This window comes from Egretta garzetta, unplaced genomic scaffold (assembly GCF_000687185.1).
Source record: "Egretta garzetta isolate BGI_Z169 unplaced genomic scaffold, ASM68718v1 scaffold365, whole genome shotgun sequence".
Lineage (NCBI taxonomy): Eukaryota > Metazoa > Chordata > Aves > Pelecaniformes > Ardeidae > Egretta > Egretta garzetta.
In genome coordinates this window covers 758544-773711 of record NW_009259602.1, presented here as the reverse complement: position 1 = coordinate 773711, position 15168 = coordinate 758544, and the positions used below count along the sequence as shown (strand labels likewise).

The window sequence follows — 15168 nt, the reverse complement described above, 5'->3', positions numbered from 1 at the left end:
ACAATGACATCCAAACTTTCAAATTTCCTTATTTCTACTGTGCTGCTATAGACAAAGCAGCACAACCTTGGCAGGCCCTAAGACTTTCCAAGACTTTCCAAGACTTCCCAGGGAAGCACAGAACAAGTCTAAGATACCAACCTCTGAATAAGGCAACAGAGCGTGACAATGACAAAAGGCCAAAGAGAAAGACAGTCCCCAGAGCCAGCCAGTTGGAGGAGACTGTGTAGTGTTCCAGGCGGTAGCGCTGGAATATGAAGTGGTAACATTTCTGAGGAAAGATTAAAAAAAAAAAAAAAAGACAATATAAAATTACTCACACTCTGATATGTTTAGCAAAATTGTACTTTTCATAAGGATCTTACAGCAGTACCTGCATCTCCCACCAGATCTTTGGTCTCAGTGTTTTCATTCAGACACATAAAAAATGCACAGAAACTCACAAGGTTCAGCCACATTTCTTAGTTGATAATCTAGGGTATTTAAAGACATTTTTAGCTCTTTTCCCTAGGAAAGCCTCTAGTCAAGCTGTAAAGTGCTCTTTACCAGGGCTCCGGCTTGGTTGTTCCCAGGTGAACCAGCAGCCAGTGATTCAGTGGTTCAGCAAGTGGTTTCAGACACTTCTGTAGAACCTATGCAGACTTAATTTTCAATGCTGGACTGACTTCCTCTCCAACAGAAGTTCCATGACCCAGATTTACTGAGTGGCCTATGATTGTTTACCCTGTCTGCACAAACTACAGCTTTGAAGCAGATAAAAGAACACAGAGCACATTCTGCATTTGCCTTTAAACACAAGCCACTCTGAAATTGTTAAAAGAAAAGCCCTTTAGGTTTCTCTAATTTGAACGCCTTTCTGGGAATACCCAGGAGGAACTACATCCAGTACTTGGCTTGGTCTCTCCCTCCTGCTCTACCTTTCTGCAGGAGTGATTATTCACTTCCTATCATAATCTGATTTCTGTTCCTCTTGTCTTTTTTGCATTTTTCTCCTAACAGCCAGATCCACGTGATTTGGAGGAGTAGACTTGGACAAGCTTATACTACTAGAGGGCAATCAGTTCTAAATTCTCAGCTGGATACCGAATCCTGGACAAAATGTCATCAAACAGTGTTAAAATTTGCAGGACAAAAACATACACTAGATTTTCCTAAAGTCATATTTGGCTAAGGTCCAAAACTGTTTCCCTCTGACAAATGTTCTGACAGCACATAGCAATTCTCAGTCAGAGCCATAAAACTGCTGACATTACAGAGCTTGATCCTGTACAAATGCAAGGATGGAAACTCATCTGGGGTGCTCCGGCACTGCAAAGCATCAGCAGTGATGGGAGATTAGCAGTCAGAATAGCAACTGACCAGGGGAAAAGGGAGTGATTTGAGGAGTGCAGGTAATGCTGGTGGGGAGCCCAGGACAAAAACAGCCAGCAGTGGTGCACAGCAGGACAGAGGAGTATCAGCAGAATGAGGCCAAACAGCTGGAACAGGCTCTAACAGGGACTAGTGTCTGCATTCCTGCGCCTCTTTAACAGAGGAAAGATCTGTAATTTTGAGCTTTGGGAAGGTTTATATGAATCTATATTAGTGTTTTACTTTATGAAGTGTTTCAGGTGATATTTACTAAACGTCCAATTTTTGGCTCTTCCAAATGTCCAATGCAATTTCTCCATGCCTAAACAGGATCACTTTTCCTTTTCTCAAATCAGTGAAGGATTCCTACTAGGTTACAACAAAATGCATTTCCTACACACACACACATTCCTGCCCCTTAAAGCTTGCTCAACAGCAGACAAAGGAGGCACAATGCTATGAGCAAGTTACTAATCCTCATGACATCTCTTGGATGTTGTGTTGTATTGGCACTGCAACCCAACTGCTCCTCACCAGAAGGGAGAACAACTCAAAATCGTCATGAAATAATTAGTGGCAAGGAGATACTCTCAACCATTTATCACTTCAAACAATCCCTGACAAGCTCCTAATGTGATCACCTTACAAAGCCATGAAATTTGATCTTTTTTTGCTGGGCCATAAGCAGTCTGCATTGAAATCCAAGATTATTAGACGAGCTTATTCTGTATGACACTCAGGGGGGAAATCCCAGATATTTTTGCTTTTACATCACATCTTGCAGAGGGCTAATAGTTTTCCACATACTGTCAATCAACCTGTACAGGAAGATTATGGTTTAACTTGTAAAATTAGCAACACACTTCAGTATTAGAATGGCTGTGCATTTTGTTTCCAGAGCCTTAACATGAAATATGGTTCAAAAATTAAAACTGTACCAGCTAACAGATTAAAGATGATGATCAAAGTTATGCATAGGACAGTCTTGAACTGTGTAATCAGTGTAGATCAATGTAGATTGTGTCACAGACACAAATATTCTGCAGATGTTCCCAAACTTTGGGAAGCAATGTTCAAGAAGTTAGCTATCAGTTATGCTTCCTAAAGGTATGAGCTCATTAAAAAAACCATGTTCCACTAAAACTTACCTGAAGAGCAGACAGAGCCACAGCACCACAGAGACAGATGAGGGGATAGATGGGAAAGAGAAACCTCTCTTCTTTGTGGGGCTGACTGAAGAAAATCATGATCCAAATGTACATAGGAGCTAGTGTCAGCCAGTAGGGACGGCCCAGATTCTGAACTAAAAGAAACAAACACTCAGCAAAGTAGTAATGTAAAAATGAGGGATTTATCCTATCTCAGATTCTAAAGCCCATTCTTCAGACCCAAACCATTGCCTTCAGATACAAACACACCATGTTCTGAGCAGCCCTGTTGCTAAAATCCAGGTAACATGTCCAAACAGTCAGTATAGCATTTTGATCAGAGAACTTCTGTAGATTCCTACAATACTAGCAATTTCAACAGACTTCACAAGACCAAAAGCAGAAAATAAGGGAATGTGTTACTGAGTCCAAGCAAGAGACAAAACCCATCAACAACTGACATGTCTAAATGGGTAGTCAGAAGTACTAGATTTCCTGCTGTGTGTTATGCTATACATACAAATATCAGAAAGGATCTCCTCTGGACCTACCCTTCCACTTACAACTGGTTGTTTAGTGACTAAGTTTCCAAAACCTTCATTGCTTCATTACAAAAATAACAGCGTGAAAGGTCTCTCAGGCACCTTCTGTTTAACAGAGGAAATAACTGATTCAAAAATAACAACAATTACCCTGAATTTTAGTCACACTGAGGAGGGTTCTACAGTGCCTGACAATCTTCAGTCCCTTTTCTGCCCCCTTTCTACTCCCAACAGCAGAGTTAAGCAATTAAGCTAACGGCATTTCACAGACAATAAGAACAAAGCACTTGGCAGAATTGCTCCTGCTGTTAAGTACAAGAACACCAAGTGAACAGCAGGAAATCTTGCATTTACAGGATCTCCTACTGAGCTTTTACTGGTTTCTGACAGTATGTCAGTCATATCCAAGGAGCAGATATAAGCAAATACCCGTTAACATACATTTTCAGCAAGGATTATGATGTTATTGTTTCTTGTACTCAGTAGAAAATCAGAGAGTGAAACACTAACTGGACTGATGAATCTAGAGGCTGCTTCTGACGCTTAACGAATCTTCCTTAGGAAAACAGGAGAAAAGAATTCACACTTCCTCAACACCTTTTTCCTCTCTGGAATCACTTGCCAAATGTCATGTGTTTAAACTGATGTCATTTTATTTAAGAGAAAGCCCAACATGAAGTAGGGAATATTGTGGTTCCTCCTTTCTCTACTCTCAGTATATCCACACCTTCCCAAAGAACAAGGCAGCAAGACTGTCCTGCCAGGGCTCAGTCCTGTGAGTTGAAGAGTGCCTTTCACAGTGCACAGAAGAGTCCAGGGTCAATCCCAAGATGGGTGGCATTAGCAGAGACCAGAGGATGGCTATTTGTAGGCTCAGCCCCAACACTGAAAAAGGAAGTAACAACTCTGTTCTCTCAAGCTGCTGCAGAAAACATTCTGGAAGTGGTATAAAAAAGCAACAATGGAAGAGGCAGCAAAAGGTTCCCCAAATAACTCTAAAGGCTACCATTTCCAGCTGCAGGTAAGATGGAAACAATAGCTTCCTCCCCCCTTAAGATTTCTGACAGGGCGATTTCTAATGCATTGGCACATCTGGCTGAAGGTTATGTACCATACAACTTGTTAAGCTTACTCTGGGTATGGATAGTTTAGCCTTGATAATACATTGCTCTTCTTGAGGTGGAAGCAGGGAACACAGGAATCATCCCTAAAGAGAAAAACATGCTTCTGCCCTTCTGCAGACAGTATGTAAGTAGATGCATCTCACTGTGTCTTCTTTCTACACAGCAACTCCATTGTGGGGTCAATATTGAACTGAGCAAGCTCTAGGAACTTTCCTATTATTCCAAAGACTTTTCCTGAACCTAGTTTCACTTCCTCTTTGGCAGGCAAGCTCCCCCTTTGGTAACAAGGTTGAGTTCTGGGCTGTCTGTGCTTGGCTCTCACAGCTGTCTTACACTCACCATGAAATTTCTGAAGCAGACACTCCATGACACAAGTCAGTGGCAGCACAAGCAGCGCCAAAATAAATGCCACGTTGAAATTCAGAAAGCCGTTGACGAAATAGAAGGACCAGGGTTCTGTACCTAAAGCATGAGAAAAGGAAACAAGAGATTTGAAATACAAACATGTATGAGATCTAGATGTAACAGCAGCTTCGTTCCTTCTCTGCCTGACACAGGCTGAGATAATCAGCAGCAGACTTCAACTCCCCCCACTGCAAGCATATTGGAACCAAAGAATGGAAGGGGTGTGGACAGATTTTGTAGCTGGTCAGAGGACACAGCCCCATGGAATGAGCCTGAGCCGTCTCAAAAGCAGTCTCATGGTGCTCCTCCTCACCCATAAAACTGCCATAACAGCACCATGAGAGTTAGTCAATAGCCATACAAAGGCACCAGAGTATCTCACAATCATGTCTGCCCAAGAAACTTCATTGTCTTCCTTTTCAGAAATTATTTCTCTCCTTCCTTTTTCACTGGGTCATAGTCAATATCACATCTGCTGCTCATGAAACACAGGCCACTCTGTCAGCCTTGCCCAGCAGAGTTCTATGACGCAGAACTTACCCTTACATTAAGAAAGCCTACATGGCAAGAAAGTAGAGGTGGAAACTTGTAAAACTAGGAAACTTGACTCCAAATTAATTCTTTCTAATTGAAGAGAAGTAACAGAGGAGTAACACAGTAACAAACAAAGTTAATAAGAGATCATTGTAATTCTGGAGTGATGACATATACTCCATGTTGGCAGAAATAGAAAATGTACTAAAAAAGAACAAGAAAAAGAGTTCACATTTGCACTTCACCCCAACAAAGACTCTGCCACTAAAGTTCCTCCAGATGCTAGTTTTGGTACCTCCTTGGAGTCAACACTAGTTAAAATGTCCCTACTTCAATTTGTTCTTACAGTGTAGCTTCAAACAGGTGCAAGCCAACTCTGCCTCCTAACATGACATACTTGGGTATTTGTTGCAAGCTTCGAAAGACATAAATTGAAAGAAATTCCAGTCCAACTGTCATTTATTTGGACTCCTAATTCAGGATGCTTAAAATCCTGAACAATACGGAATGCCAGTTCCTCTCCACACATTTGCCACTCTCTCAGTGTGATTAGCTCAATCAGTCAGTAAATGACACGCGGGGGCTTTAATCACTGCACTGTTGTGACATGTGTCACATGCCGCAGCAATTTCCTGCAATCAGAGCCACTTAAATAGGGTCCATGTTGAAATTAATCAGACAACTGAAAAGCAGCAAGGAAAACCTGAAACCTCTGCAGCTCCTAGAGCTAAATATGATTAGCAGCTGCACTGGTAATGTCAGAAACATGTCGCTGGAGCTACTAAGGCCAAGTCCAAGCAACTGAGGTTCATTTAGGAAACCTTTAGCTATTAGCACTGAAAGAAAATAGCAATTACAGTTTGGATTTTGGGGAGCAGGGAGTCTTAAGGGAGTGAATTATTAGAAATTCACCTTATCTCTCCTTCCACCTGCCTCATAATTCTTCTAAGTCACACATAAGCACAATCCTCAGCCTGTGAAAGGCTGAATATGGGATATGGTAGGTTGAAAGATCATGTCAAGTGATGGACATGACAGAGTTATCTGTATGGCAACATTGCAATAGTGCCAATGTCCCTTCCTCCTTCTCTAGACTCCGTTGGTGACTCTCCATATTTAAGCGCTGCAATTCTAAATAATCAGTGGACAGATCTTGAACACATGCAGAAAGCAGATCATTTTAGGACTGAAGCATACTACCCTTCCTAAAAATCAGAGCTGCTGACTGGGATATGTCTGGAAGGGAGAACCTGAGGCAGTATGAGGTATCACACCATAAATCTTCAGCAGAAAAAGCATGTGTAAAGGGGGCTTTGGTTTCTTCCCAGCCCTGCTGCCTCCAGATTCTCTTTGAGGCCATAATACAGGTTTCTGAAGACTTAGAGCAGGGTTAACACCGGTTAGGCCACTCTAGTAACTACTTCTGTGGAGCACCAGGGCCTCTCCTTATATAAAAAAGGACTTCAAGTGGGTTCTGTAGCCTGCTTCTCTGCTCCCACTGCTAAAAAAACAGCCACTTTATCCTAGAAGATGCCAGGGTGAGATAGAAAAATTCTTAAACTGACATAAAATGTTATCCTCCAGTGTTTTCTGGCTACAACTAAGCTACACAGCACAGCCAAGTCCCAAATCTTTAAAGGATAGTATCAGGGACCATACTGCCACCCTTTCACCTGCCCTTGGCTGCTATGGAAAGTAAAGGAAATTAACTATGGCTCTCTCCAGCCTGGTCTCTGATTTGGTAGCCTGGGACTCAGGAATGAAGGACATTTCATGAAGCACATGTCCTCCACAATCCAGGTGCAGCCTTAAAGGCCCAGAGGTGTCCTGAAGGACTCTGCTAATAAAGAGGTCAGCTGGTCTGAAGCACAGCTTTAACAAAAAGGCTACTTTATCAAATTCTTTTGCAATGTGACTGAATTGCCGTTAAGAACCAAGCACTGGAACCTCCCCTCCTTCTCCAATGAGGGATTTTCTTCTCTAGGTGAGGAGAGAAAAAAAAGGGAAAAAAAAAAAACCATGATGGGAGAACAGTGCATTGCACAGGCAAGTTAAATAATTCACAGACACCAGGCAAAAAGCAATAGGCTGGGTCACTGTGATGACTCATGCATTCAGGGGCATTCAGTCTCAATGCCTCCCAGGGCAAAATGTTTTTATTCTTGTTATCCACAACGATTCAAGGTGGTCTGAGAAAGAACTGCAATACAAAAAAAGAACAACCCCATTGCATACAAGAAGTCCTGTCCCAGAACAATGTCTTTCAAGCAGAGAGGGACACTAAAGAACTCTTCATGCACAGTACTGGTGGGAACACGCTTCCACAGCATTGCTGTCAGACCATGACAGAAGATTTAAGTTCCTGCAAGTATCCCACATGCTAGAGCTGAGCAGATGTGGGCTGTAGGAGAGAGACTGATGAAAGCAGTGGGAAGAATGCTTGTGGCCCAGTCAGTTCATGGCACTATGGTTCCATGGGAATAACCAACTGGAAGCACTGTCAGACACTGAGCCAGAAACTGGTTTCAACTTAGTGCTCTGTGACAGGCTCCGGGAACAATTCTAGAAATCAACCTCACACACAAGTTAATAGAACTTAACAAGCTGCCATGCTGCAGTTTGACCACAGCAATGGTGAGGGCGGCTCAGGACACAGCAGAGGAGTTGTAAAATAGGCTTAAGCTAAGGTGCCCCACCCTATGTTTGTCACAGGCTAAAAGCCTGCATGCAGACAGGAACTGTAGCTCAGCTGTTAAGCAGTAACTAAGCCACAATAATTTGATCGTGAGTCACAGCCCTCATTCTAAGCAAGTCTGATTCAGTGCTGGTATAATAAACAGCCTGCTTTCTGCATTTCATTTATTTTCACTCTGTTTAAGAACCAGGACTCAACAGAGCAAGGTGTCATATAAACAGTTCCAGCGCATTCCGCCCAAGCTGAACAAAGCTTCCCAAAGTGCCATCACACTGCAAGTCACAGCCAAGGCTCTGATCACAGGACGTGGGACAAAACTTTTGTCACAAATTGTGTGTTCTTATAACATATGTACACAAAAACATCCCAAAGCCTCAGAATCAGGCTTAGGGATATATGCTTAGAAGCTATATAAACTTAATGACCCCAGGGAAATATTAATTGCACAGACTGTATTTATCCAGAAGGAGTGTATTGCTAAAGAAAAAAAAAAAAAAAAAAAAAAAAGAACAACTCCAGTCTGTAGGCAAAAGGAAAAATACCGAGGTGCTTACATTGAAGATGATATGGGTTGATGACTCTGCAACCTCCAGCAGTTCCTGCTCCCATCATGTGAAAGTTGGGAAATCCCAGCTCCAAAGCCAAAAGGGATTGGCCAGCCTTTCATCTCCCCTGGTAGTGTTATTTTTCCCCAAGTGTTTTGAAGCTCTCTAAACACACAGCGTTGTTCCGGCCACGTTGCATTAAAGAGCAATTTCAAGCAGGCTCTTTTACTAGCCTGAGGATGTTATATGAATGTCACTATGAATAAAGCACTTCAGAATAGATTGGTCCCTGGAGGCTTCTGGAAACAAATCATGCACCAGTGTGGAAAAGGTCAGGCACAAGCCCATGCCAAAACCTATCAGAGACAGAGCCTGGAGTTTCCTTACAGAAAAGTCACAGCAACAGACTTCAGAGCCTTCCTGCAGAGATGAAGAACCACGGCAAAGCAGCTGTTGCCCTGCTGTGCCACAGCAGAAGTAACAAATCACCACTCAGCACCACCCAAAACAGCCCTTCAAATGAACCAACAAATACGGCCTGCAGGGTGCTGCCAGAGAAAGCCTTGATGCTAACGACTGCTGAATCCCTCTTAGAGTATCTCGACAGGGCTTAAACAATTGACATAGGTGATGTAGGGACCCTGCACCCTAAGCTCCCTGAAGTTTCCACCAGCTCCTCTGAAGCCCTGCTAGAAATATACTTTTCTACTCTTCAGCTCTAGAAGTACATGATGTGAACAACTTAGTGCAGTGGCGGCTCCCAAACGAACAACACAGCATTGCTGTCAAGGTTCAGACCTGATATTTGCGTCACACAGCATCCTAAATGGCCAGTACCAGGGAACCCCTCGTAGGCAGATGATTTGCTTGCAGATTAGATGCCTTTACAGTAACCCCAGATTCCGCTTGCCAGCAAAGCCCGGGCCATGCACTGCCAATAAGCAAGGAGATTCCCAAGGCACAGTATGGACTCAGAAAGTCTGCAGAGACCCGATGTGAGCTGAAAGAACTATGAATTTTGCACTGTTACCCACTTATCCAAGGTTCTGCACCCTAATTGTGCGGAACAACAGCCAGGAACTCAAGTAAAGCTGATCAACACACGCATGTATCTCTTAGGCACTCGCGTAGCATCCAGACACGTTTGCTGTAACAGTTCTCGGCTGTGACGCCGAGACATCCCACGACGGTTTACAGAACTTGAAAGCCAACAAAACCAGCTTAACCCACAACGGCCTAGCGGATTCCCAGCTCGAGAGAGACATCCTGTGGCTTAAAGCTGGAACTGCAGCCCTTTGGAGCTTGCGCGCTGCTTTTGCTTTCGAGTACGTCAGAAAAAGGACTGGCAATCAAGACCTGGTGGATCACGGCAGTGAGACAGTAGCAAGAAAACCGCCGACTCCCTGTCTTGTTATCTTAAACTCACCATAGAGATCAGGTCCGTGAGAGGTGAAGACATTGTATAAAACAATGTTGAGAGGTGCAACTACCAGCTTCCCATAGTAATAGCTGTCCACAACTACCAAGGGCACCTGAAAGAAAGCATCTATTATTTGAAGTGCCAGAAGCTTTTGGCTGGACTGCCCAAAAGCTCCACATGATTTTCTTAATGGAACCCACCCCAATCCATTCCTTCTTTGCGTTGTTACAGGCACTTACCAAAAACAGGATCAATGACACCACACACCAGTTTAGGAAACTTTTCCACCTCTGCTTCAGTATCAACAAGTCAAAGGCAATAGGAAGCCTGAAAAAGAGACCAGGTATCAACTGGAGACTTTGACTTCCCCCACTGCAGGTTTTCCTGCCACTTCAAAGCAAGCATGGCAGTGGCTTGGAAGAGAACCATCACTTCTCTGGGCTCTGCTTCTACTCTGTATTTCAGTCATCCAACTCAGGTCTTACTCTCAGTATATTAAGGTCAGGAAATCTTCCCAACCTAAGCTCTTCAAAAGCAAAGAAATCAGGCTATGGCAGCCTGTATCAATGATCCCGGACTAGGCTGGCAGCTCAGTCCCTGCTAGTTTCTTCCTCCAGCTCTCCAGCCCCTCCATTCTCCCCAACCAGGCAAGAAACATTTGACAAAGTGCAAAACTCCTGAGCCCTTCTCTCCTTACCCAAGAGCTGCACTAAAGGGCCAGCCCAGAAGGGCTCCAGCAGCCACCCCCAGCACTGCTACAGAAGTCTTGTCCATATACCAGCCAGTCATGGCAATCACCGTGGTGTACATGCAGAAACTGCTTGGGAGGAAAGCTGCAACACAAGAAAAGAAAGGGGTTAGCACAGCTTTCCCACAGTGGGGGAACTGCATGAGGCCAAGATAAGGCTAATCATCTCTCATTCATTCCATCGGAGCTAGGATGCTACACTGGACACCCTCATTTCAGTGAAAGCAAAAAAAAGAGGATTCTGGGTTTTTGTTCTGCCAAGACTAGAAATACTTCAAGTATGAAGGCCTCAGTGGCACTCAGCAGTGGTAACCAGTTGACAGCATCCATGATTACCACTTGCTGCACCCTCTATATTCTGCTAGGTGAAAAAAAATGAAATGATCCTGCTCAAGTGGCAGCAGAAAATGTCAGCTGGCTGGGTAAAGTCACTGAAACAACTGGCTAGAGACTGGTGAAGAATGAGGAGACCTATAACACTGCAAAAACAATGAAGGGAAAGTCCTTTCTCTGTTCACCATAAAAAAAAAGGGGGTAAAATAAGAAATCTCAGCATTTCTAAGTTGTGGTATTTCCCTTTAAGTTTCTGTATGCACACAATACAGAAAACCTTTGCTCAAAGTCTCTCTTTGCACTTTACTCGATACCTACAGCAGGTGTTTTGTAAGGTTTGCATAGCAAGGTTTTGGTAGTGGGGGGGGCCACAGGGGTGGCTTCTGTGAGAAGATGCCAGAAGCTTCCCCTGTGTCTGACAGAGCCAATGCCAGTCAGCTCCAAGACAGACCCACTGCTGGCCAAGGCTGAGCCAGTCAGCAGCAGTGGTAATGCCTCTGTGATAACATATTTAAGAAAAGGAAAAAAAAAAACCAAAACAAACAGGGCATTTGCAGCTGAGGAGAGGAGTGAGAATATGGCAGAGGAACCACTTTGCAGACACCCAGGTCAGTGCAGCAGGAGGGGAGGAGGTGCTCCAGGCACCAGAGCAGAGATTCCCCTGCAGCTCATGGTGGGGCCGGCTGTCCCCCTGCAGCCTGTGGAGGTCCATGGTGGAGCAGATCTCCACCTGCAGCCTGGGGAGGACCCCACACTGGAACAGGCAGATGTGCCCCAAAGGAGGCTGTGACCCCATGAAGACCCTGCACTGGAGCAGGCTCCCAGCAGGACCTGTGGCCCCATAGAGAGGAGCCCATGCTGGAGCAAGTCTTCTGGCAGGACCTGTAACCCTGTTGCGGACCCACACTGGAGCAGCCTGTTCCTGAAGGAGGGCACCCAATGAAAAGGAGGGACCCATGCTGGAGTAGTTTGTGAAGAACTGCAGCCTGTGGGAAGGACCCATGTTGGATACAAAGGCAAATGACAATGCCAAAATATGACCCTCCTTCCTTGGATTAAAATATGTTCAAGGAAGGTAGGCCAACGCTCTGAAAGGCATGGCCCATTGCAGAGAGACTGGAAGCAGCAATAGAAACAAACATGCCTGGGAAATGGAAAGATACAAGAAAGTGATGCAGGGAACATAATTTGAATCAATACTTATTATGTCACCACACCTGCCATGAGAAATACCTGCAACAGAATACAACAAATGACTGCTAGAGAGGTATTTTAGTGCTCTGGGTTTCCTTCGCTCTGGACCCGACTTTGGTTTCTATGGCCAAAGTAGTTGTTAGTGCCATTGCTAAGCAAACTTACCTGCAGATGAGCAAAACATCCCAGTGCTGAGTACTAAGAAGGCCAACATCAGCCGGCTCACATGTAGCCCAAACTTCTTGCACACAGCCCTAAGGAAGCAAGAGAGAATTAGAGACCACAAAAATACCCTCAGTACAGAAACAAACAGTACCCAATGCATGCAGAACCACAAACAATCCATAGAGCAGCATCCTGAGAGCTGTAAGGTGGATGATTCTCATTACTCAGCTGCTGAAGGCAACCTGAAGAGCAGTATGTTGGCCTGGGATTTCAGATCCTCTTAAGTTACAACTAGTGCAAAACTTCCAAAGAGACCAGTGTCAGTTGCGCTTATGCAACTCTCGGGAACTTTGGGAGTCTGTATTGCTGTACCAACATCAATGTATCTGAGATTTTCACCCCTCACAAAATCCCATCATGCAAAAAGCCACAGCTCACATTCTTAAAACCAGACTACTGCCAACAGAAAAGCCACGCAAGGTAATAGTCTGAAAGTCACAAATGAAGAAGCATCAGGTAAATATAAAAATCCAGCTTAGACAAGATAATTGTATGTTCAGGGTACTGCTTTTAGTGGATGAAAACACCATTGGCGGATATGTTACAGACAGCAACAACTGATGTATTCCACTAAAATTCACTATGACAAGCAAACACAGCACCAGTCTCTCCTCCAGTAGAGCTCAATTTACAACACTCCCACCCTGCTTGCTGGTATCAGTGAGAAAATGAGTGTACTCAACAAAATGCTGGAGTGGAGATGTGGGTGGCAGATCTGAGAATATCATTTTGTCCTAGCAATGGAATTCTGACAGATATTTCATTAAGTTATTATGAGAACACATATCTTCAAGGTTCACTGTGAAGTAGCCCAATTTACCAGGCACATCCACACATGAGCTTCAGAGTGTATTTCCTGTGGCAATAACTGAATATGTTGCTCATGTTGCTCCAAAACATTCACTGTAGACATCTTCTAATACTCACTTGTAGAAGTAGAGTTCACAAATGCAGCTCAGGAAGGCCAGGAAGCATCGAAGGAAATAGAAGATAAGAACCTAGGAAACATACTGAGAGTCTGAACAAGGTTTGTAATGAAGCTTATGCACCTATTACTAACAAGTTGGTCCCAAGAACAAAAGTTCTGAACAGGATGGAGCACGTCTGGCAATAGTGAATGAGCCTGTTCTTCTAGACCGGGATCCCACAAGGGCTGCTGAAGATCCTAGCAGCTCAAGGCCTAGCCCTCTAACACTGAAGTCCTGTACAACATAGAAAGTGAACACAGTCCACTGAACTTACCAGAACTACCCCTCTTTTATTTTCTGTTGTGCAGAAACATGCCAAGTACGGCAATGGATACCTAAGCAAAATGCACATTCAGTGCTTTTTTCTTTTACATTTCTGAGTTCAGTTTGCAACATCCCTTGCAAAATACTAATTTGTTTGGTACAGTTAATTGAAAAAAATATCAAAACCGTCACTGATAGCTGGCATAGAAAACAATACAGGCTTCTAAAGCATCAGGGTGAAACTCGCAAGGCTGAATAACTGTTTTTACATTGGTTTTACACAGGCCAAGTAACTGTCCCCAGGCCTGCACACACTCAAAAGACCAAGGAGCTACGAGCCCATCTGGGACAGCTTCTTAATCAAACCAGAGCCTGACAGCATTTCCCTGCAACTTCCCAATCACTTTTTCCTTGGATCCCATTGAGTCAGCTCACAAACCCTTGCAAATCCTTACATAAGGTTAGTGTTTATAAACAAATTAAGTGTTTTATAAACACTAGTTCTCTTAACTCTGACAACAAACAAAGCAGCTGTTCAACACAGACTAAAGCCATGTTTGTTCATCACAAAAGAAGCTTTCACACATCTGATTTACCTTGTTAGTTTGCAGAACTCTAGCATGGAACAAGGCTGGCAAGGCATGAAGCCACAGGTAAGCATAGGAGCGGATGGCATAGGCTGGAGAGTATTCCCATGTCTGAAATCCCTTTCCATAAATGAGGTAGTGTGTCTACAACAGATATTAAATAAATAAATAAACACGCATCACAAAGAGTAGAGAGTTTTGCATTTCCCGTCTCTGAGTTCTTGGGTAAGAAATTTTCTCTTTGAAACACAGAGGTTAGCACAAGGTTCTCGATAGATCTGCATTTGCACAGGCCAACTACAAATTCCCAAGTATCTCCAAGGAAAGAAAGCCACTTACCGGTTCCCAATAGTTAAACGTCTCATCGCAATCAGAGATGTTGCTTAAGAGAGCTGCACAGAACCTGGCTGAGATGAGACACTTGAAAGCTGTTGATCCTTCAGGGGCCCAAACTTGTCCTGCTTTGCTCCCAGATGATCTAGTCCAAAAAAAAAAAAATACACATATGCACCAAGAAGACTCAGTAACAAGATCAAGACTAGCAAAGTGACAACAGGCAAAGAACTGACGAGCATGTTTGCATCTCTGTCATTTAAGCACTAAGTACAGATGAGTCTTTCTTTCACTGCTTTGCTTTGGGGGATGCCAGTCCCCTCCCAAGGAAGCACCATCACCCCCTCACCACACCGGAGCAACGGCCCTGGGTGATTAACCCACGGCTGCGAGACAAGATCAAGACTAGCAAAGTGACAACAGGCAAAGAACTGACGAGCATGTTTGCATCTCTGTCATTTAAGCACTAAGTACAGATGAGTCTTTCTTTCACTGCTTTGCTTTGGGGGATGCCAGTCCCCTCCCAAGGAAGCACCATCACCCCCTCACCACACCGGAGCAACGGCCCTGGGTGATTAACCCACGGCTGCGAGGCAGCCCCCCCGACTTCCCCCCAGCCACAGGGAGCCAGGACCCCGCTACCTCAGGCCCGGGATGAGCTCCTCCGACGGGAGACCCACTTCCACAACACACGCCAAAAATACGGCTGAGCACCCACCACGGCCACGCGATGCGGTTGCTCACTCGGGGCCG

General features: G+C 44.3%; 1 protein-coding gene across 2 annotated transcripts in view; it reads right to left on the bottom strand.

Annotated features, from left to right (window-relative positions):
• ALG9 (ALG9 alpha-1,2-mannosyltransferase) overlaps window positions 1-13255 on the bottom strand; it is a 30959-nt gene extending 17704 nt beyond the window's left edge. For both annotated transcript variants that reach the window (XM_035893945.1, XM_035893946.1), the window contains exons 1-8: window positions 13191-13255; window positions 12204-12292; window positions 10461-10596; window positions 10003-10090; window positions 9770-9875; window positions 4504-4626; window positions 2499-2653; window positions 142-271 (exon numbers count right to left, since the gene is read on the bottom strand). In XM_035893945.1, the coding sequence (XP_035749838.1) occupies window positions 142-271; window positions 2499-2653; window positions 4504-4626; window positions 9770-9875; window positions 10003-10090; window positions 10461-10596; window positions 12204-12252 (787 nt within the window). In that variant the 5' untranslated portion in view covers window positions 12253-12292; window positions 13191-13255. The remainder of the gene's footprint in view (window positions 1-141; window positions 272-2498; window positions 2654-4503; window positions 4627-9769; window positions 9876-10002; window positions 10091-10460; window positions 10597-12203; window positions 12293-13190) is intronic.
• Between the last annotated feature and the right edge of the window lie 1913 nt (window positions 13256-15168).